This window comes from Fringilla coelebs (assembly GCF_963513975.1).
Source record: "Fringilla coelebs genome assembly, chromosome: 4".
Classification (NCBI taxonomy): Eukaryota; Metazoa; Chordata; class Aves; order Passeriformes; family Fringillidae; genus Fringilla; species Fringilla coelebs.
Genome location: NC_140032.1, coordinates 72,992,741 through 73,015,514, shown reverse-complemented (window position 1 = coordinate 73,015,514; position 22,774 = coordinate 72,992,741). Strand labels below are relative to the sequence as shown.

At 48.0% G+C, this 22,774-nt stretch overlaps 1 protein-coding gene across 1 annotated transcript in view; it reads left to right on the top strand.

The window, feature by feature from the left end:
• The window catches only part of ANTXR2 (ANTXR cell adhesion molecule 2), a 77,856-nt gene that overhangs the window by 20,510 nt on the left and 34,572 nt on the right, over positions 1–22,774 (top strand). Inside the window, exons 8-11 of the mRNA XM_084205133.1 lie at positions 3,526–3,586; positions 4,568–4,663; positions 7,343–7,412; positions 20,466–20,544. Of these exons, the coding sequence (XP_084061259.1) occupies positions 3,526–3,586; positions 4,568–4,663; positions 7,343–7,412; positions 20,466–20,544 (306 nt within the window). The remainder of the gene's footprint in view (positions 1–3,525; positions 3,587–4,567; positions 4,664–7,342; positions 7,413–20,465; positions 20,545–22,774) is intronic.

The window sequence follows — 22,774 nt, the reverse complement described above, 5'->3', positions numbered from 1 at the left end:
TGGGCGGGAGACTGCCCTGCATACATCCATCCCTGCGGAGCAGTGCTCAGCAGCAGAGTCAGTGTGGAGCGCAAGCTGCATTCGTGCCACTGGTTCTTGTGCTGGCTGCTCTAATACCTGCCCCTAAAAAACACCGGGGTTTAAAACATAAGATCCTTGGCTGCTGTTGCGGCAGTGTGGCAGCAATGTAACAAGTCCTGAACATGGAGAAGCTACAGAATCATTTCCTCAGCAGTCTGTTGTGTTGCTGTTGCACAAGTGGATATTTGGGGCATGGATTCCACGTCTCATTTTCATACAGTCCAAGAGACTGCCTAAGAACAGAACTGCAGTGCCTTCTCTTGTCCCAGCAGCCACACCTTCGTTATCGAGCTCACTCGGGCTCCAGCTGGCACCACTCCCGCACTGCACAGGTCGCCTCAGGAGGCCATGAACACCCTCTAGTCTTACCGCAGCTCTCCACTGCTGAAGCTGCAAGACAGCAGGACAAAGGCTGACAGGTTTCTGTTCTATTATGCACTTGGGGTTGTGGGGAATTGGCTCTCCCTGGTAAAGCCAGCACTGGGAGGAGGGGGAGGGGAGGGGATGAGAGAAAAGCCTTTTGTGAGCCTGGGAGCAGAGTCCTATATTTGGTATGGACCTCTGGAGACAAAGTGGATGACGTCAATTCTCAGAATCTATCCTTGCATGCTGTTAAAATAAGGCTATTTGTCTTATTTGAATTTATTTTATGTCAGCAGAGTGCTTAACTATCCTATCCAAGGATGGCCTTATAGAGTTATTATTCCAACTTTTCTTGTGGGGAGGTTTCTAAATAATGAATTTGCAGTGCCTTGGATTATCCTGAACAGGAAAAGACAGCATTGTATAGATTTTTGTGGAGTTTGTTTTGGTCTTAAAGACTTTGCAGCCCAAGTTTCCACATCAGGACAGTTTAAAGTTAGTTTTAAATCCTCAAGGACAGGGGTGTGAAGGCATGTTAAATAATGGACATGGATCATAAGGAAAATGGCTAAGATGCCTTCACATCATTTCTCCCCAGGGGAAAAAAACTTTCTATTGGAGTGCTGAAGCGCACTGTGCTGGCTGGAAGGAATAGCTTGCATGGAAAGGGAAAAAAAGATTGAAACAGGTAGAAAAGAGTGAGTGGGAGCAATGAAAGGTGACAGGTTTCTGTACCTTCTCCTAAGACGTGCAAATGCGTTCATTTCCCCCACACGTGAAAGCACATGCAGCATTTGCTGTATTGAAATTCTCCTCAGCTTCCCTTGGTGATTGCAGGATCCTTGTGAGCCAAACCCTGCTCAGGGCTGGTGCTCAGGACACCTCATGGGCTCAGATCCTGCAGAGAGTGTGATGGCTTCTGTTTAACTCTGGGGAATCTCTGTTCTGAGCAGTGTGTTAAGGAAAACCCAGAGCAGCAGCAGAGGTTAAGGAAAGAACCATATCCATGTGCTTCTGATGGGCTCCACCTGAATCCAGTTAGTCCTTGACGAGGTTCCATGTCTGCCTTTTAAACTAACTTGATCATTGAGGGGAGGGACTTCTGGGGACAAGGCACATTTCTCTACCAATATTATTCTTTTTTTTTTCCCCCCAAGTGTGGACTACCAAGAAGCCTTTTGAAGGATAGAAAACAACCTGACACTTACAAACCCAAATTTGAATAGTCTCAGAGGTTTTTTCACCCCAATATAAGCTCTGTTTGGGGGAAATGGTAGAATTAGGCCACCACCCTTGCAAAGAGACAGTCTCTAAACAGTACAGCTTGCTTAAGCTAAGCAAAGGACAGCAGTAATAAAAATTATGAAAAATTATTGTAAAAGCAGTTATTTCTAGAGCAGTATTAACATCTGGTATTTTCTGCTTTAGCCAAGAGCATGCATGAAAATGGATTCCATGGAAGAAATCAGTGTATCCTGACCCCCGTATTGAAATTTGCTTTTGTTTATGATTTTTGATAATTTTATCTACGCTGCATTTCAGCTCAATTGGGGTTGTCATGTCTGCCCCTCCTAGTTTGTTCTTAAATCCAAAGGTTAAATATATTCAGGTAGATTTTTTCCTGATTTATGTTGCATTTGGAAGCACAGTGTTAGAAAATTCACCCTGGGATGTAATGAAACCGGAGAACTACTGCTTTGCAAGGGAAGTCAGGTCCTGTCCCACACTCTCTTCCCCTCTCCCCAACCTCCAGGTCATGCCATTGACCCTTCCTCAGACACTGGGCAAATGGGGCCAGGACAGGGGTTGGAAGGTTCTCCCTCTAAAAACAAAATTACTGAAATCTGTGCTGCACATAAAATTGGCCCCCATTCTCAGCTTCACTTGAGCTGTTTATCTGACTCTTGAATGAGAACAACTGAACATGCTTTTACAGCAAAGGAATAAAATGCTATACAAAATATGCCCCAGCCCCCAAACAAGCCACAGATAACTTGTCTCCACACTGCAGTGGTGATCAAAAGGCTAAAGCCCTTTTTTGGAAGCAAGATCCTCAGCTAAGATGAACTGCTTGGCTTGCACTGAACTCTGGGCTACATTCTTTCCTAAGATCTCTGTTGCTGTGTCTCATCCAAATGCATGTGCCTGCGGCGTCTCTATTTTTTAAAATACTACTTAATATTTAACATGGGTCCTAAAGCACTAAAAGATTAATTTGTGCACAACAGTTTGTGGGGGTAGAGGCAATAGGGGAAGTGTTCGGTGAGGCAAGATGCTCTCTTTCTTGGAGCTTGGCGTGCTTCTTGTCAGAACAGTGCCCACATGATTGTTTCTGCTGGGCCTGGGTATGTAGCAACACAAACCACTGGGAAACATCACAGAGTGTAAGGAGTCCTACTGAGAGGAAGGCGGGAGTTAAGACAGAGAGACATGCCTGGGAAGCCAGTGCAGCTCAGCAGCAGGCATACACCTGGCAAGTGGAACTAGAGAGGGGACAGTAACAGGACCTTCTGCTGCGCACGTGATTGCAGGGAGCTGAACTGATGCCATGGAATGTTTACGAATGCCTGCTAAAAATCCCACGTACAACAGGGAGAGCTGAATTGAGATCCCTGTCCAAGGGCAGGCAGCGCAGTCAGGAACACCGCTGTCACTGTGCCTCTCCACGCAGGGCAAGGTGCCAGCACTCGCAGTAACGTGCACTTGGCCGGACCAGGCTGCATTGTTGGAACACTGCTTTTCACTGGATTAGGTTTTGGATCAGGCTCCTTGTGATTCATTTTTGGCTTAAACATTAGGATTGGGGTTCATGGAAAATCAGGATAGGGATCTGTGCATCATTATATTTCAAAGGCTCTCTGGGCTTAACAAACTAATCCAAGCCTTAGGAACTCCTAGACTTGACTGTGCAGGTGTGCAGGAACTGCTCATGCTCCAGGCAATGTCCTACAAAGTTGGCCTTAGCAAACCAGACCTATAGCTGTATGTGTCTTCTAGGGAAAAGCATTTTTTTTAAACTAAGATTGGTCATTGAAGTAGTGCTATGAAACCTATTTGTGACTATTTCCTCCTTTGCAATAGGTTTTGAAACAATCATGCACTGAGATTTTATATTTGGAGCCATCCAGTGTCTGTGTAGGAGGTAAGGTTTTATAATTATAATATACTATTCAATTATCATAGGACTGTGGTTTTTCCCCTGTTTTATGCAAAGGAAAACTGCATGTCTCTAGAATAAAGCATCTCTACCTTTAGTCCTCAAGAAGTTAAAGAAACATGAGATTTCTCTGTTGCCTTCTTGCTCTCCTCAGAGGAGCTGACCACCAGGGCCTGCTTCCATAGCTTGGGTAAGGCATATGGAAGTTGGAGAGGATTTACCTGCCCCTCTCCCCTGAGTCTGCTCTGCACTTGTCTCGACTCTGCCCCAATATCTGTAGAGTGTACGAACAAAGCACGTGACTGCATTTTTGGGCAGCAAAAGAAATATATTAATGAAGTAGAAAAGTTGCACAGAATTTTAAGTCGTTGTCTTCTTTCTAAGCTTCATAATCTATGCATAGCTGGAGATCAATCAAAATAAGGTAGCTGCAAAACATTACTTGGCTATTTCTGTGAAAATGCGGATGCTCTGGATGAAGTCAGTGGCCTTGGTAAAAAAAACTCTTTTCACTCCTCCTCTGCACAGCTCACAGAAAGCATGGCCCTTAGGCAACTTGCAGAGAAGTAGTACTAAGGAGAAATGTTTTCTTCATCTGGTACCTTCAGTGAGCCTGATCTGGGTTTGGGGAGTCTTCTTCTTCTGAGTCCCCTATTCCTCATTTCTCATTCACTGAGAAACTGTGTCTTACTATGCAGCTGAGCCCCAGATCATACTGATAGCCTGAATCCACTTCCAGTTTCAGAGGGCTGTCTCAATAAAGATTTGGGAACAAATCTTGCCTTTGTTGATTTATAAGGAGAATTCAGTACAAGGGTTCAGGAAAAAGGAGATCTCACTAAGTTGGAAGCATTACCACGGTGTGCTTTTGTTTATTGCAGACTAAGTGAAGTTGCCCTGGTCTAAGTGTAGCTTCCTGCAGTGCACTGCAGTTTGGTGATTTTGTGTGTTTGCTTTCCCCTCCAGAGGAGTTTCAAGTTGTTCTCAGAGGAAGCGGCTTAACCCTGGGTGGGAGAACCGACAGTGTGACTTGCACCTATCAAGTGAACGGAACGACAATCCGTAAGTGCGGACATTTGTCATCTCCTGCCTGTGTAGCCCTGCACTTAGCTCAGCTCATGACAACTCAATGAGAAAAAGATCAAAGAGGAGGAGAATAGCAAAGCTCAGAGGATTAGTAAAGGGAGGAAAGTTGTTTCACACTCTGCTCAGTGGTTTCAATTTGCCACCAGGTGCCTTTAGCTGTGAGCAGTGTTGGCAACCCCCTCACTGTGGGCATTAGCATGCTGAGAAGTGTTTGGCTCCTGACATTTGGGCAAGCAGATGTTTGCTGATGAACCAACCCATGGCTGCAGTGTACTGACTGAGGTCCCTTTCTGCAGTGAATCCTGGCCAAGACATCTCGTTGCAATTCCCAGAGGCACTTACCTTGTTTTTTGCGAGGTCTCTGCCGGTCCTGGGTGGTGTGCCAGGTGCGCTGTGGGTTTCAGGGGCATGTCAGTCCTCCTCCTGCAACAGCATAGAGAAAGGCCACGTCAGAACAGTGGTGTATTTTGTCACGGTCCATGAGCTCTCTCTGCCCAGCATCAGGGCTGACTGCAGCCATAGCACAAAGCAATTCCATTTCAGATGGTGACCATGACACCTTCTACTGACACTTCCTGCTAGTTTATATCTGAGTTTGCTTTTTCTACCCAGAAGCTCAAATGGATGGCTAGGATAAGTTCATCCAACTTTCAGCTCTAAACAGAATTCAGTTGAAGCCAGCTAGACTTGAAAAAGACCAAAAAAGAAGTTGAAGGAAAAACTACAACTGATTTTTTTCTCTGCCTAACATCTGATTTCTGTATTAGCGTGTCTTAAATTCCTACACAACTGAATTTGTGTTTCCAGTGCAGTTTCTTCCTTACCCTGGTTATTGTATAAAGTGGAGTGGGCTGCCAGTTTCTCCTGACTGTTAAATACCTACAATAATTTGGCAGAATAACAGGGTAACCCAGTAGTTCTGGACGCAGGCAGCCTGTGTAAGGCAATTCCGCTTGTATAAATTTCCCTTCAGTTTCCATTACAATTGTCACCTCTGCTTCCCATTGCCCACAAACACTTGCTACCATCTGATGTGAGAATTGCCAACTACAGCTCTGGGCTGCTTGTTTTTTCTTGGCTTCAGAAAGGGGTGTGCTGAAGCACATGAGGGTAGGGGAATGGCACAGTGATGTATTGATTACAAAAACACAATCTGCTCTGTGGGGTCTTGCCAGGGCCTGCTACATCCCCCCGGTCCATGTCTTCAGCAGTGGACAACAGTGAGCAGCTTGGGAGCAGCACAGGAAGAAAACAGGGACATTTCAAGTGGGACATGTCAAATGGTCCTTCCCACAGTACATGAGGTCATTCTCTACAGCTCTGTGCTGGATTCTGACTGCCTGCTTCAGAGGAAGCCTAAAGGGGGCCAGTGGGGCCAGGATGAACAGGAAGACAGGGAGGGTGCTTGGAGCAGTAGTAGGAGGAAAGAGATGGTCCCAAGAGAAGGGCAACCATCCCCGTGTCATTGCAGTCTCCTCTACAGAAGACTGGCAGTCAGTCCCTCCGCAGAACCCTCAGTATGTGAGGGCACTGGGGCAAGGATCTGCTGGTGTTGGAGCTGCCCTCACTGAGAGCGTTGGCTCTCTTTGGGACCAGCCTCTGAGCACACCCTTACTGTGTCAGTTCCCCTGCTTTTAAAGGATGCATTTGGCATCTTTCTCGTTCTGCATTTATAAAGAACCATTACCAAATGCTAGAAAGGAAACCTGCCAAATGGAGCTGTGGGATAGAAAAATAATCTATGAAACATACCATTAAGACAAAAACATATGGCAATGTGCTAATCCCTCTTCCCCACCTCACAACTAGCCCCAAATCTAGGCCAAGCAGTCAGTGCAGATTATAGCACATATGAAAAGCTCATTTATGCCAACAGCTCCTCCTTCAGCTGCCCCTGAACTGCTTGTCTGTCTGCCTGTTCCTGAAATGCAGGACAGAGTCATCTCCAAGTTGATCTGGCAGATCAGTTGTCTGCTCTCACCCCACGGTCAGGAAATAGTCCTTGCACAGAACTCATCAGTCCTGCCATGGAGAAGTTTGGGCTGATGATTCTGCACACAGGAGCTGGATTTTCCCCAGCTTACCAGACATGTGAGGCAAAAACTCTCCATCCTCCCCATCTCACATCTGCAGGACAGAAATGCTGTACTGGACACAAGGCCCTACAAATAAGTGCTTCATGTGCTCTACAAATAGGTGCTTCGTAAATGTAAGAGGTTTGCAAATCACACAGACTCAAAAGCAGAAGAAACACCAGAGAAAAACACTCAAGTCACAGCTAATAAAACAGTCCTGCAATGCAGCGCACAGGGATGGAGCCAACTAGAAACAAACCTTCATCTTCCAACTACCAGGATACTACTAATAGTGCTCTCATTCTCCACAAAGATGGTGTTGATTCCAGGAAATGTTCTCTCTGGAAGAGCACGAGCTGAATCCAGTAGCTCCAATAAGCACTGTAACATGGGCTCACCTGGCATTTACAGCCAGCTCTGGGGCTCTCTGTTCCTTACCCTGGGCCTGCCTTGCTGCCAGTTTCAGCCAGGACAGACCAGTAGGGAGCATGGGAGCAGAGGGACCTCACAGCACATTCACATGGCAGCTGCTCACCTAAGCTGCACAGCATAGTAAGCTCATGTGACTTTTGTTTTTCAGATGAAAGGCCTAAAACAGTACAATCTGATTTTTTGCTCTGCCCTGCACCGATCCTGTACAAAAGCGGCCAGTAAGTACTGAACCAAATGCCAGCCCATGTTTTGCTGGAATTTGGCACCATGGTAGCTGACGTTAACTGGGAGGGGTTTGGCTGAAGGCAATATTTTGTTGCTTTTACAGGGGGTGGTTTGTTGCTGCATTTTTCCCCCCATTCTTGTGTTATTTCCCTGGTGCATATGCCAGCTTTGGAGGGGACTTGGAGTAGTCATCTGTGACCAAACCCATTTGGACAGTGCCTTAAAAATGAATATTCAGCCAGTTTATAAAATACTGAAAAGATCTGGCTTGTCATAAGTTCTATGCAGATGAGCTGTTTTAACAGGGCATAATATGCTCTCGTCCAGATCATCTCCAGGCCCACTGTTAAAGAGATGACATTACCACTGACACTTACAAGCTATTATTAAAATTAGGTGTCAGGACATGTACCCCTGCTCCACGCATCCTGATCCAGTGAGTTAACAGCTCCAGCACTGGGGCTAAACTGCAGCTCTGGCCTTATTCTCAGCGTCACCAGCCAGGGCTCCACATTACTTCTGGCCCTTGGAGAACTAATCCTACCCTCCTCCTCTCCAACTCGAAGGTGCCTCAGGGCCTTATGATCACTTGGACTTCATTGTGCGCATTTCTGAAGACCCTAAGCTAATCTGAAGTCAGAAAACTGCACATCAGATCTGGGTCCTGTGGGAGGGCCAGGGCTTTGTCTGTTGGCTTCCTCCCTGCTCGTCAAGTAGTAATTCCCAGAGACTTACTAGGCATGAGGCTAATGCTAATCTAATGGGAAGCACAGCAGCTCTGCATTGGCCTTGATCTGTGGCACTTCAGGAGCTGAAGAGGTGTGTTATATATATGGCTGGTCTGTAGCTACAGTTCTGACTTGAGCAACAATCAGTTGCCTCAGTTGTGCTGTCAAATGGACAGCAAAGCTCCAGAAGCACATCTGGTTTGTGTGTTGGACAGCAGGCTGGGGGAGGGAAGTGGAAAGCCACGGAGGAAGAGTGTTCAGTGCTTGACCCCAGTGGGGCAGCTGGGGCCAGGGGGTCTGCCTCCCGAGCTGCATCATAGATGGCAGGGAGAGCAAGCACGGAGCAGAGCCACATGCAGAGCAGAGGGAGGGTGAGGGATTCAATACTGCTGTTTCCCGATGCTGCTTTCCACGCAGCTGTGTGACCAATGCATCGCGTGACGCTTGCAGCAGGGTGTCAGCCCCCTGTGCCGGCTGAGCGGCCTGCATCCCACAGCGCAGCAGCTTCTGGCTCAGCTAAAACCAGTCAGCACCACCAGTTATTATGGAACTGATTTTGTCATCAGGACAATGTGAACCAGTCAGGTTTAAACCCCTCCCCCCCCAGGCCAGGTATTTCAGGGCAGTTACTGTACAACAGAAGAGCAGTAGCAAATCACATACACTGCCAGTATGAAGCATACATTACATACAATCCCAGGAAGAAGCTCCCCAAAAGCTGATGCTGTAAAGGCTTTTCCACACACGCTTTGTCCCACGGTACATAAACAGCCAGTCCTGCCAAATGCGTGTCAAGTACACCACATGTCTGCATAGGTTAAAGCTGTGGAAGTTAGTTGCACATGCTGCATTTTTCCTTACACTGTGGAGTGGTACTGAACCAGGGAGCTGCCCCCCTGGAACTGCAGTGTGGATAATATGCACCTCAGCACAAAACACTTGGAGTTCTACAGGTTCACAGGAAAACACCTTTTCCCAAGCTACCATGTGAAACACAGTTCTCTGACATACTATTGAAGGAGTTGGAGCTGTGCCCCAGAGCTGAGCAGTTTACTGTGTAGAAGACTGACAGCTATGAAAGATATGTATGTACTTGAACTCTTGACTTCCCATTGGCACAGCCTAGACTAGTGCTGGATATCTCCCAGTAATTCCTCATGTAGTGGAGCTAATATTAGTCACTAATGTAGCAACAACCGCTCTGTTCTTTTCTAGTGCTCTTTTGGGTGGATTTAAGAGAATGCAAGCAGTCTGAGTTAGCGCACTGTGTGGCTTTTAAACCTGCAGCATAGTTTGTGGGTGACCAGTCAAGACTCACCTAACAGGTTTCATCGTATCTTTTCCTAACTGGAGACACTTCTTGTTGCCTGCTGAATTAGCAGTTTTCACATGCAGAGCAGTACTAAGCTGTGTAAAATAGATAAAATGCAAAAATATTCAGGATGTTGGGTTGGTGAGCCCCTACTCTCCTGGAATTTGGCCATGCTGTGTTTCTGCTTCCTTCCCAGCTGTTGGCTGCATTGAGCCTGGAGCTTCCCAAGTGCCAGCTGTAGATTAAACCAAGCATTTTTTTCAGTCTGCTTTTCCACAGTACCCTGTAGCAGATGGATGCATCATCCTTAGGTTGGGTGACAACATGACTGTGCTGCCTGTGCCATTTAAAATCCCTTCTTGTCATGCTGCTTCTAAAGTGCAAAATTCCATAGTCTGCTTACAAACCCAGCCCACTTACAAGGCTCCTGATCAGCTAACAGCTGACAACTATTCACGATTTTCACACAAGCACCCCATGCCTTATAAAACACATTAGGAATTCGAAATACAGCAGAAAGGGCAAGTACACATACACCTGGCAGGAAGGTGAGGAGGCTAACCCAGGTTGAATTCCTTTGAGAGATCACCTATGCACTGTGATGACAGGTGTAACAACACAGTCAAGCTGGTTAGTAAACAGGACTCTGATTCTACTGCACTGCCCATTTAAAAGTCACATTTTGAAGGTCTCAGAATATTTGAGAAAAATCAGTTCCCCTTTTTATCAGGGACTTGGATTTGTTGTCCTGGCACAGCTTGAGACAATCAAACCAAGCCAGAGGTGGCTGTGACCTCTCCCTTACTGTACATCTTGGTGTTGTCACTGTGCCTCAGAAGGCAATCAGAGCCCTTGTCTCTTTTAAGAGACTACTAGTGATCACTAGCCCTGAACACTAGCACAGGAAAAACAGTGCTATTTTACAAGTCTGCATTCCCTGATAGTTTCACTTCTGCTCTCTCGCTGCCCTAAACTCCATGAGTTTGCATTCAGAACAATCTGTCTGTAGGCTTGGCTTCACCTCCAGCTGGCTTTGCTCTGGTGAGGCATTGGTGAAACCCCCTGTGCCTTGCATGGAAATGCCAGTGGGAAAACCTGCATTTCTTGCACTGCCTCAACACTTACAAGTTTGCTTTTATTAGGTGAGTGGGTGACAATAACCACAGCTCAAACTAGCACAACCAAACACTGCTTTACAGAAATGCTTCTACTGCGTAGTTATGTGACTACTACTTATCTCAGTCTATTTGAACTCTCATTTCTACTGGAATATCACAATAACATTTTACTTCAAATGGTGCCTACTGCAAACATCCAGTCTTCTGCAGACTCTCCTCTAAGCCAGGCAGGAAAGGATGGATGTAGGCCAGGCAGTGGATTATTCAAACTTAACCAACAGGCTGAGCAATTGTCATTGTTCTTAAAATAGTTCAGGGAACTACAGAAGGTTCTTTTTTCACACAGCTGCAGTGCTGGCCAGCTTCCATCTTTGTGCATCCTGCACTTGAACTCAGGTTTTGCTAGGATAGAAGAATGCAGTGTCCTTCTCCTTGGGCTCAGAAGCTTAAGAAAGAATAGAGCCAAAAAAGAAAAATCCCAGCCGAAACCTGAGTCTAAGTGAAACTTTTCTCACAGGTACCTTGACTTGATGATCAGCTTGCATGCCAAGGTGGGACAGTCCACACTGCTGCTGTTAGTGACCTTATTTGCCCTCTATTGAAATGCTGCTGTCTTCAGCTTCCATTTATCGCTTCCTACATCCGGTCCAACACAAACAGCTGGTGGCACTTAAAGAGCAAAGATTCAATAGGAGTTATTTGCTGGGTGATAGGAAGGAAAAAGACTACTGTATTGCCAAATTCTTGGTTACCTGTCGTCTTATCACGACTTCTAGGGTCATTATAGCGCAAGGGATTTTATATCTCCAGGGCCTCATACCTCCTTGAAGTTATTTCACAACGCAGCTCCTCTATGCGCTGCCTGTCCCTGGTCCTTGCAGCAATCATCTGACTCCTCTTCCTCACAGCCAACATATCCATCTCGCTTCACAGTGCGGCCAACAAATGCCATCTCTCCTCTCAGCACAGCCAAAAATCACCATCACTCTTCACAGCTAGCTAGCAAACTGCAGCTCTCTCCACAGCTAGCCAACCTGCTCTTTTGTAGTGCTTGCCCTTATTGGATACAGGTATGGCTTGCTAAGAGCTGGGCCTGTTTCTAATCTTTAGTAATTGGCTCTGCAGCAACTCCTCAGGTGTGAGATTACCTGCTGCACTATTTTCTTACATTCCATCTCCCCACAGTTACCTGCAGTTTCCAAGGAGCTGATGGAGTCTGGGGCAGCTCACTTAGCACAAAGCACACAGCAGTGCAGGAGGTAATCTGTTACCCATCACATGCCTCACATTCAGCTCTAGGGGCTCTAAGATTTCTCGGTGCCACATGTTTCCATGACAGTGGAACAGGAGTACCTTGAATCTTGCTTCCCATTTTCTAAGTGCCATTTTTATTAATACCAGCAGCAGATGTGAGGGGAAGAGCATGGACACATGAAAGCAAACACACAGAGGGAAGATGAATGGATTGTGGGCTCCATCCTTCAGATGCCCTCACTGGGTTTCTAGACAGCTGTCCCTTTGGACAGCAGCTGGAAGGTGCTCTACAGAGTGGTTGTCATGGCAGGCTCCTAACCAGGGATCCCGACTGTTCCTGGTACCCAGAGATAGATCCTCTTCGGCCCTGACTCCATTCACTGCAGCCTGTGACCTGGGAGCCAGGAACTGACCAACAGCTTTTGTGTCTTGCATCCTGGGGAACCAGATCCTGTTCCCTTGGGACAGTGGGGCTCCCAAATTCATCGTGCAGGCAGGATGCCAAGCAAGCACTTGCATCCCCAGGCACATACCCAGTACACGCAGCAGCAGGGAAGTCAGTCTTTGCAAATTTGACTGAACTATACGGAGGAATACATTTTTTCACTGTTACTTCCCTTTTCTTCCCCATCAGCTGCAGCCTCTTGAGTCTCACTGCTTCCTCCCCTGTGCCACTGTGCTGGCAGCATGGATAGGCGCTCAGCTAAGGCATTACCTGTGCACTCCAGCATTCATTAAGACCCCGTGGACCCCTTTCACACATTTATTTCTTGCTACAGTTCCTTTATGGAATTGGTAGTTTTCCCCTCCTGTTTCCTGTGCTTGATAAAGGCACTCAGGAAGTAAAAGTGCTGTTGAAGAAGCGATGCTTTGTAAGGTGACTGATGGTGAATAGGTTTGCCTAATTAACTTGTGGCTAATAATTCTAAGCCATTAAGTAGCTAGTTAGTACATGCTTCGAATAAACACATCTGGTGCTGCCCTGAGTGGAGGCTGTGGCTGTGCGTTGGGTGACAGATGTGCTGTTTCCCCAGCGCTCCCTTTTCCACGCCGAGCAGCACGGCAGTGCTGCAGCCAGAGCCAGGCAGCCTCGCGACAGCTGCGCGCTCCCCGAGTGGCTCCAGGGAATTGTGCCTCCTCTCCTCAGCTGCCCAGCCGTGGCAGCCTGCTCTGGGGCCTCAGAGCTGGCATGCAGCTCCAAGGAACACCCTTCTCAATAGCTTAGAGGCTCCTGCCCTCTGGGCTGAAAGGCAGAAGGAACAGGGGATAAAGCGTCAGGCCACCCAAGGACCAGAAAGTTTAGAATTACCCAGCCCTGCAGATTGATCTCCTGCTGAACAGCGGGCACTGGGAATGATCACGCCTTGCTGTGTCAGTGCCTGGAACTGCTGGGCTGGACTTGGAACAACCCTCCAGGGAGGGAAGAGTCCTCCCGTGGAGGACAGAAGCCTACTCCTTTCTATGGGCAGTTGGCAGAGCTCATAACTCTCCTCAATCTTAGAAGCAAGAACAGCTAGGATCAGTTCCATGCGGGAGAGACCCTTGCTTCCACTGAGGCTGTTGCCTGGTTTTTCAGGTCTTGTCTTTTTGTGGTGGGGCTGTTTAAAGTTGGGTGTTTTCCAGACAGAGGAAACAGTTATGGCAATGAAGTAAACAAGCAGCGGAATATTTTGCAAGAGGCTAATTGGTCAGGAATTACGTCTTCAATATGAGAGTTAAGTTCTAAGTTAGCAAGGGGCAAGTTAAGGTTTATTCCTAGTTCTGAGGGCACATGAACCCTGATTACACTGTAACTGCCCCATCATGTCCCACACAAGCTGTCATTAGAGCTAGAGCTGCAGGCCCAGCCCATGACCTCTGTTTTGTCAGACACCAACAATAGCACAGCTGCCCCTGCCTGGCTGGGATCTCAGACCTGCCATTTGGCACGAGGAACAGAGCAAATTGGATAAATACACATAAACACATTGGGAAGGGAGGGAAAACAGAACAGAATGAACCAGAGCAGCAACCCACAACTTGTTTGATAGGGATGATTTAAGTAGGCATATGGTATAGTTAAATGTGCTTTCAAAAACATTGGCCTGATTCTTCAAGCAAACACAAAATAAATATCTGAATAGCATGCGAGCCGATCCGGCACCATTAGTGCTCTCAGAGGATGCACTCAACTGCTGGGGCTGACACACTGACATTGCCACACCAAGTGTCACTGCCTCATGTTAGCATGGCACAGTGGTGCCTCCCTCTAACAGTGCAAGCCCCTAAAGCAAGCAGGCCACGAGCTTATAATTACACCTGACCTGGCAGCCAGTGTCATATCTCACTAGCCCAGTGTTGGCAGAACAGCCCAGCCACACCTCTCACAGCAGGATTCATCCAGCAGCCCCACTGCCCTCACACACATCTAACTCTGGAACTCACTGGGGGCTCACCCAACACCCCTCTGCAATGCCGGGTTACTTGGTAACCTCAGGCACGCCTGCAGGTTACACCTCACCTTTGTCTCACCGTGTTCTACCAGATGGACAAACAGACAACAGCATTAACCTGAGACAGTCTGTCTTATCACAAAGTTCAAACTCACATTTAAAAGATGTCCCTGACAACCCCCCAGGTGTTCTCCCACAGAAGCCACCCACAAATACTGAAGTACATAAATCCCTGTGATTTCCAGTGCACACAGGTACACACACATGTCACCACCTACTTAGTCAGACAAGCCCAGAACTTGGTCAGGGTCATGGAATTGTGCAAAACATCCCTTTGCCTGTCTGAATGAGCGCTGAGAAAAGTGTGTGGAACTTAAGTGAGTTTTCTGATAACATGGAAGTGAGATGGAGGAGCGCTGTTGCTTACTATGGTTACCTTTACTACTGTTATTTTTGTTTTGTCACTTCTTCTTCTGCTGAGAAAGGTAAAAATTTAGAAAAGCTGTTGTCAGCAAAGGCAGTCAGAATGTTTGCAAGCTGCAGCTCAGTATCACATGTCTTTCAGGGTCACTCAGGAAAGGATTAATATGCTGTGGCTGTGTTGAGCATTTCTGTTCTCTCTAACCAATGGCACTGAGCTCTTTCTGTCGTGCTGTTTACAAAGTAGCCTTAGCACAGCCTTTGTGGCAGTGCAGACAGAGGTGGCATTTGGCCACAGAGCTGACTCACTCACTAACGTAAGGGGCAGTGCTTGTGCTGAGTGCTGAGCCACTCGAGAGCTTGGCAGCTGGTGTCAGGATGCAAGCGTGGGTTAAAGGACCAATTTTCCAAGCCCCATCCTCAGTGTGAAACCTACATGGTGAATACATACCACTTGGAACAAAACATGGTTCACAGACAAGGGGACCAATTAAAAGGAGAATTCGATAGGATTGCCAAGTTAAGAGGCAGCTTGTTGACTAAAATATTTCCCATTCCACATAACAGTGGTCACTAGTGTGAGAAGGCAAAAACACAAAGAGCCCAGTTACCTCTCAGAAGCCAGCTGTCCTCTGAGATGCGCTGAATGGAGGAGAGCAGGCAGCCTGCTGCTGCTGGAGTTCCCAGCCCCCAGGATGAACTCCGGGCTCTTTCAGCTGCTCAGTCCTCTTCCAGCCTTGCCAGCAGTTCTTTGATGTAGGAGTTACAGCTATTCCCATCACCAAACAAAAAGGAAGCCCCTGTGCTTGTCTCTTTTGACTTCCTGCTGCTCAGCAATTGGTAGGATGCCAACTCCAGGTCAGGTTGGTTTCACCTGTTCACAGTTGTTTTCATCGTTGCAGAGCCCCTGTGCTCAGGTGAAGGCAATACCCCCCCCCCCCCCATTACTGCTGTGCCCATGGCCAGTCCAGACCTGGGCAGGATATTGGCATTACCCCTCATTGCAAACAGCTGGGCTTCCCCTACAGCCCTGGGCAGGCAGCCAAGGGGGTCAGATCTGCTCCCACCTGCACCGATTCTTCCTGTTCCAAACTCACTGTGAGGTGAAGTGTTTAATGTAGGCATTGTCTTTTACTTCCCTACACAACATTTTGTTCCCACAAAAATAGAAGACAGTATGGTTCCCAGCGTTTGGTGCTCCCATGGGACATAGTTCTCATGTTCTGGTGCTCATGTGGGACAACCTTCCCCCTCCAGAACAGCCAGGGAAACCAACTCAGGTGGGGGGAAGCCAGAAATAGAGCTAGAGTAGGCTTAATGTCTGTCATAAATATTAACTTCTGCAAATATTTTAGAAATACATTTAGTCTGACACAATTAGGGTATAATGGGACCTATTCACAGATGGAAACATCCTCAATGAATTGTACAGGCTAACAGGCCCCTCAGCCATATGGATGTGGTGTTAAGATCAGTAGTAATTTCTGGCGCAGTCCTTCATGTCCCTCCTAGGGCATGCAGTGTTCCCAGAGCATTAGCGAGGACTGCGTGAGCAGAACTAAGTGCTGCACATCATGCAGTGGCCATAGGATCCTGAGCTGAATTAATGGTCTCCTTTGACAGAATAATGACGTTTCATACCCTGCTACTGTAGGTTCCCATGGTTCCACAAGATCAGAGCTAGTTCCTCGCTGGCTTCCAGTTCTCTCACATTCCCTAGGAGTTCCCAGCAGTGAAAGTTTGTGTCTTGTTCCGTGGAAATTCAAGCCCAGACATGTAGATATGTGGCTGGAAAAGCTAGAGGGTTCTGCAGTAACAAGAGGGAGTCCTAAAGAACCATCATCTGAATTTATATCAGTGCTAAGCTACACCAAGAAGGGCAGGGGGATGAGTTTGTACTAATTCTTTACCAGAATCCCCAAACACCATAATGAATTCCAGGATGAGCATGTCTCGCTATCCTCAGGAAAATTCTCAGTGCTCCTTTTTATGCCTGTGTGGCTGATGGGAGGAAAACACCTCTGACCATTCCTAACTGCAGGCCACATCCTGAGTTAGGTGAATGGTGCCCATGCTCCCCGGGCACAGCTGGCCTGTGGCATTGTGGCACTGCACCTAACAGGACAGGCAGGGCTGGAACCCTGCTCCAGGAGAGCTGTCCCTGTCCTTGTGCAGCTGGGGCTGCTGTCTGCGAAGAGCACCACATCCAGAAGCCTGGGCTGGAAATCCCTTCCTGTGTGTATTGCCTCCTCCTGGGGAAGGGATGAGTCCCTGGATGCAGAGTCATCTTTGTGGTCCAGGAGTGTTTGTTAGCAGAGCCCAGGGAATCATTGGGTCAGGGAGAATGGAGGGGTAAATGTTAATTGCACCCAGCAAGCAGTCCCCAAAGAAATCAGAGTGAGGTTGGTCAAATGGAGCCCCTATTATAAAGCTATCCATTATTTCATGAAGGCAGAGTCGGAAGGGAAAGTGCCCTTTAAATATACAGACCTATTTTTTGCCTTCCTCCTATGTACAGCATTTTTGCTATTTTAGTACAGGCATTTGATTCTGAAGTACCTTTGTCACCGTAATTTTAGTAACTTTTTGAGCAGTTGCCAGTTTAATTTTCAGTGCGTGAAAATTGGAGGTAAATTATTTATTACTTACAGCAAATGTCTTTCACAATTGTATTTAATTTTTTCATCTTTTTTAATGGGTCATAAAATGGCAGTCTTTTAGTAGCTTCCCATAAAGTAAGGAGCAAATGAATACTTTGCAAATAGGTTACCGTGGATGGAAATGTCAGCTGTATTTCACAGGGAACGGGAGGCTTTAGACCAGAGTTGCAGGGACATATGGCGCTGGGCCATATCCCTCTGCTGTCACAATAAACCAGCAGTGGGCATGAGGGAAGGAATTGCAACTGTTCGGTCTCCTCAAGTTACATTTTTGGGTAAATTGTGTATTAGGATGGGCAGTGGGCCAGGACCGAGGCAGCTTCAAGTTGCAAGAGTCTTGTGGTTACCTTTGGTCAGAAATCAGAACATTTTTAAAAAGCTCTTTGCAGACTTCAGTTTTCCAGGATTGGTTCCCATCCAAAAAGTAATATTGCACAGACAGAGGATAGGAAAATCCCTTCCACATGGAGGAAGGGCCATGAACTGTAAATGGAAGGCAGTTTTTCCTGGTACAGTGAGGCGGGTTTGAAGTACAGACTGCCAGGAAGGTGCACACATTAGGGCTGAGGTAGAGGCAGAGCAGTAGGGTTTGTGCTGCACAGCGCTGTCACTACTCGTGCTCCTTTGCCAGCCCTCGGCTTCCACCTCGCTCAGGTGCGGTGTCGGGAGGGAGCAGAGGGTGGGAATGAGTATCCTGCCTCAAAGCCCTGGAAAGCCACTGTCTGTGGGCACTGCTGGGCTTGTGAGGAGGGGTGAGCAGGGCTCTGCTGCCTTTCCCGGAGCCTGGCCTGCGGGATGGCCCGGGGGGGCTGTGGCAACAACACTGCCCGGCTCCAGAGGGGGTTTATTTGAGGGGCTCTGAGGACTTATCCCACTCTGTGGCAGCTTTCCAGAGCTCAGCCCGCAGCTGGGATGTATGCTGGGACAAAACTAGTACAGCCTCGCCCTTCTCTGGTGAACCAGGGCTGTGCCCAAGGGCTGTGTCCCTGGCTGCAGGGACAGGAACGTTCTCTTGACTGGGCTGTTCTGAGCTCCGCTGGAGGGACTCGGCCCTCGCACAGCAGTGACAGTCACCAGTGGGAAATGGAGGGGCTGAGAAATGGGATGGCTGCTGCTTGTCATTTTCATCTCAGAATATTTTCAGTTTCAGCAGAATGCCGAGCTGAAGGTCTCATGCACGTGGCCAGTTGCTGGTAGACGCTAGGATGTGTTTGTGTATGTGTCCGTCTCTGAGGCGTGTCTGAAGGAGCAGCAGAAACAGGACACCTCTTTCTGGGACTCCCAGTTGAAGGGGCAGTGTTTGTATGAATCACAAGTACCCACAGCCCAGCAAACAGGTGGCTGCTCAAGAAGTGAAAGGACATACTGAGTATCCCCAACAGCCATGACAGTCTCAGGGAAGGAGTGCTTTAGTGTGTTGACAGGTTCATCCTTTTGAAGATGAGGTAATTATCTGTGTGAGTTCACTCTGTGGCTTCCAGAACGGAGCGGCTATGATCAGCTCCAGTGACATCTCCAGTGGCTCATCCCTGCAGCGGTGTATCAGGGTGGGAGCGAGTAGGGCAGGGCTGCCCTCCTGCAGCGTGTCCGTGCTGGAGCTGATTGCTCAGTGAGCCTGCTCCCTGGGATCTGTCAGCGTGCTGACAGCAGGAGTGGGGCTGCAGAGCTGCGGGCACAGCGTGGGCTGGGAAATGCAATCCCGGCTGGTACCTAGTACAGCTAGGAACGGGTACTGTGTTGCAAACAGTGAGGTGTACAAGGGGCACCAGCCCCCTGGGAAATCTTTGCTGTTTTACAAAATGTTTCATACAGCCCAGTGAGCTCAAGAACATGCCAGGGTCCCCAGGATGCCAGGGAATGATCCTTTGCTTTAGTGTGGCTTACGTGTTTTATCCAGGTGTGCTTGGTGTCCCTGTTTTGCTCCGTCTGCTAGCAAAGCCCATCTACCAAAAGAGCCTAATTCCTCACTAGTGGCAATCCAGGCAGGACTCAGGCAGGGCTGCCTGGGCACACAGGGCTGGCGGGGCAACTGCAGGAGTGTGTGAGCAGCTCAGCCTGGGGGTCCTCCTCTCCCCCAGGGGAGCAGGAAACCCTCCTGCCCTGCAGTTCCAGGAGTGTTTGGCCAAACCTGAGCACAATCCTCACGCTGCAATTTCCCCCAGCATTCCTCATTACAATGCCAAAAGAAATAATTGGAATTAAAAATAATAAAAAACACCGCATCTTTAAAAAAGTCATCATTGACCAGAGTTTCACTGTGGTTGGATTTATTGCTCTGCAAGGGAATCAAATAGTTTTGGGTTTTTTATCAGTTCTGATTCACTTATTCCAGTGAATTCCAATTAGAAGGAAATTAGAGTTATTCTTTCTGTTGGATCAATTATTCAGAACAGAGATCATGTAAAAATGAGTTTAGTGGAAGCAACTCACTTCATTTTTGAAAAAACTGAAGAAGAAATGAGCCAAATTAGCTAAAATAGCTTTGAACTCCATATTGACTACAGTGTTTGTGCCAGAATAGAAACTCATGACATGTAAGAACGGTGTAAATGATTAATCATTTTAGTTCATGGATATCTACATTTTTATTTAATTACATCTATGCATAACATAAACTGTCTGAATCCTGGGAATCCAAGCCAGAGAAGCTGAGGAGTCTTATTCTGTTTAACATCCACCATGTGTTGTTTTCTTGTAGGGTTAATTTGTAAAATGTAAACCACATACTATTTGTATGCAGTGTTCGGGGCTATTTATAGCAAGTCCTGACCATTTATAATTATCCGACATCTTTAACCATAATGTCTGTGTATGACTAAGGAGATGGTTATGGAACAGACAAAACAATGCTACTTTTGCAGCTGAACTTCAATTTATTTTATGGAAAACTTTTGGGAGTATTTTCTGCTCTGCGGAATGGGGAAGGGGTATTCTCTACTTGGACAGCTCTTTGTCAAGGAGACCAAACTTATTCCCAAACAGGAATAAGCACAGGCTTCAATTTCCTCTCTGAGGACACTCCCTGTGGAGCAGAGGCTGTAGGTACAAGGGCCTGTGGAGCAGGTATGAGCCCTTCTTGGCTCTCCCGTGGCAGCTCATGTTTCTTCTTTGTCTCTTGGCAGAACCCTGGAGGTTTTGGTGAGTTTGAATGAAGGCCAGTCTTTCATGTCCAGCTCATTAACCATCACTGCTTCGGAGTGTGTAAGTGAATGACTTCTGTCACTCTTTGTAAAATCCCCACACCCCGTTTCTCTTTGCACTTTGCCATTGCAAGACATCAGAGCACGGGGCCTCCGCTTCCACTTGGCTGTGCAAAGCTGTGTCTTTCCAAGTACTGGGAGGCTTCCCTGCCCTCTGAGACCTGTCCTGAGGGCCAGGTGTGACAGTCAGCTGGGTGCCATGCCGGCATGGCTCTTCCTCGAGTAGGACTGGAGGGAGCAGAGGGGCACAGGCTTGGCCCTTGAGCCCGTGTGTGGAGAGAGGTTACAGGCCCGCAGAGCTGCTAATGCTCTGTAACTCTGGGGCCCGAGTGAGGAGTGTAGGCTCTCAGCTCTTGTTCATCTGGGGAGATGGCCTGTCCAAGCAGAGGCCAGTGTCCTGCTTACACCTGCGAGTGAGGCAGTGTGAACATCCTGCTAAGTCTGATCACGGGTTATAAAAGAGTTAAAAACTGCTTCTGGGAGAGACCACACACTTGTGCAGCCAGTGACCGTTCTAACTTAACCCATATATTTTCTACTCTCACATTCTTGTTGTCCTTTAATTCCTTTTGTATTACACAGGACAGCTGGAATTTGTAGAGAGAGACATGAGCCCACAGTGTTGGGCATGTGCTGTGCATGTGGGCCTTTAAATGTGTCTTACCTCACGTGTGCCTGGAGAGCAGCTTTTCCATTGGGCGTGGAGCACAGAGAGAATCTCTTTGGCCCAGCACCATGCATGGCTCCCAACAGGATTTCTTTGCTCATAGATCAGTAACCTAAAAGCGAAAGAAAATGACATTTTTATTCTATTAATTTAAAACCTCTCCATTTGTGCAGCTGTAGAGATCAGAGATCCAGTGCAGCCCTGCAGTTTGAGGAGGGAAGCCTGACTGAGCTGGGAGCCGAAGGAACACCCAGTGCCCAAATCACAGTTCTGTGTTTCAGGGCCTCTGTCAGTCGGTAGTGTGCCAGCCGTATGCCCAAGCAGGGTGGCTGAGGGCTGTGCAGCACATGAGCTGCTGCAGCCCAGCTGCAGCCTGCTGCACCTCAGCCCTTGCAGAGAAGGCAGCACATGGTGCCCCTGTAGGAGCTGCCAGGAGTGCACAGAGAGGAACAGAAAAGCCCTGACACAAAGCAGCTCGGAGAGAGGTGCTGGGCACGGCCGTCCCACCGAGCTGCATGGCAGCTCTGCTGCTCTGTGCTCACAGCCTGTCCTGGCAGGAAGCAGAGAGCTACAGATGTGCACAGCAGCAGGAAGAGCTTCTCACAGCCTTTTTTGTCTCTTTCTGGTTTCTGCTCTTGGCCTGTGCTGCAGCAAAGGCAGCTCCACACAAGAACTGCTGTTTCCATAGTAGCAGATGGGCAACTCAAGAAATGGGTCACTGCTAGAACTGCTCACTAATTCTGGGAGCTGAGCAGCTGACGGCTGACTGGGAGATGAGTTACAAGTTACAGCCTCCCAACAAACACACGTTACTGCAGTGAAAACAAACAAAATCACATGGCATTAGGCACCCAGGCGCCACCGTACCTGTGGGCCTGACTGCACCTGGGATATGGCTCTGTTCCACCCCCATGTGCAGTGCAGAACCGCTGGGTCAGGACTGCTCACACAGTTTTCCAGTTTCAGTGGTCCTCTATGTCTCTCCTGTCGTTTTTTTCTCAGCTGAAGTCTGAATAACTTTTATCTTCCTAGAGATGCTGTTGTGTTTCTGTCAGTGTTGTTCTAAAAGCCTAAAGTGTAGGAATAAAGACTCCCCCAGGAAGTGGGTTGGACGTGTGGCAGGTGGGCTGCTCAGTTCTGTAGTTCAAGTGTTGCTGAAAGCAGGAGCACTCCCTCCTTCAGTTTCAGGTTCCCACAGCATGGCTGCAGAGAGTCAGCGCGCCACAGTCTGTGCAGGAGTCTGAGCGATCAGCATCAAAGCCTCACAGGTGTACTGTTTGTAGAGATGCCCTAAAACCTCCCTGCATGCTCCCCAGTCCATGTGTGAGACCTGGGTCCTCATGGAGGAGCAGGGCACCTCTGTGTTACCCACAGGCCCAGGATGAGACTTCCCCTGTCGGTGTCTGATGGCTCATTCCCTAGCAGGCAGTGGACTCTTTTCCTCAAGCTGGGCCTCGTTCTGATCTCGGGGCTGTCAATTGTACGAGTTTTACGTCAGAAGGAAGGCCCTGAGCTGAGCAGAACTGTTGCTGGCTTGTGGGGCGAGCGGGTGGGGCAGCACTGA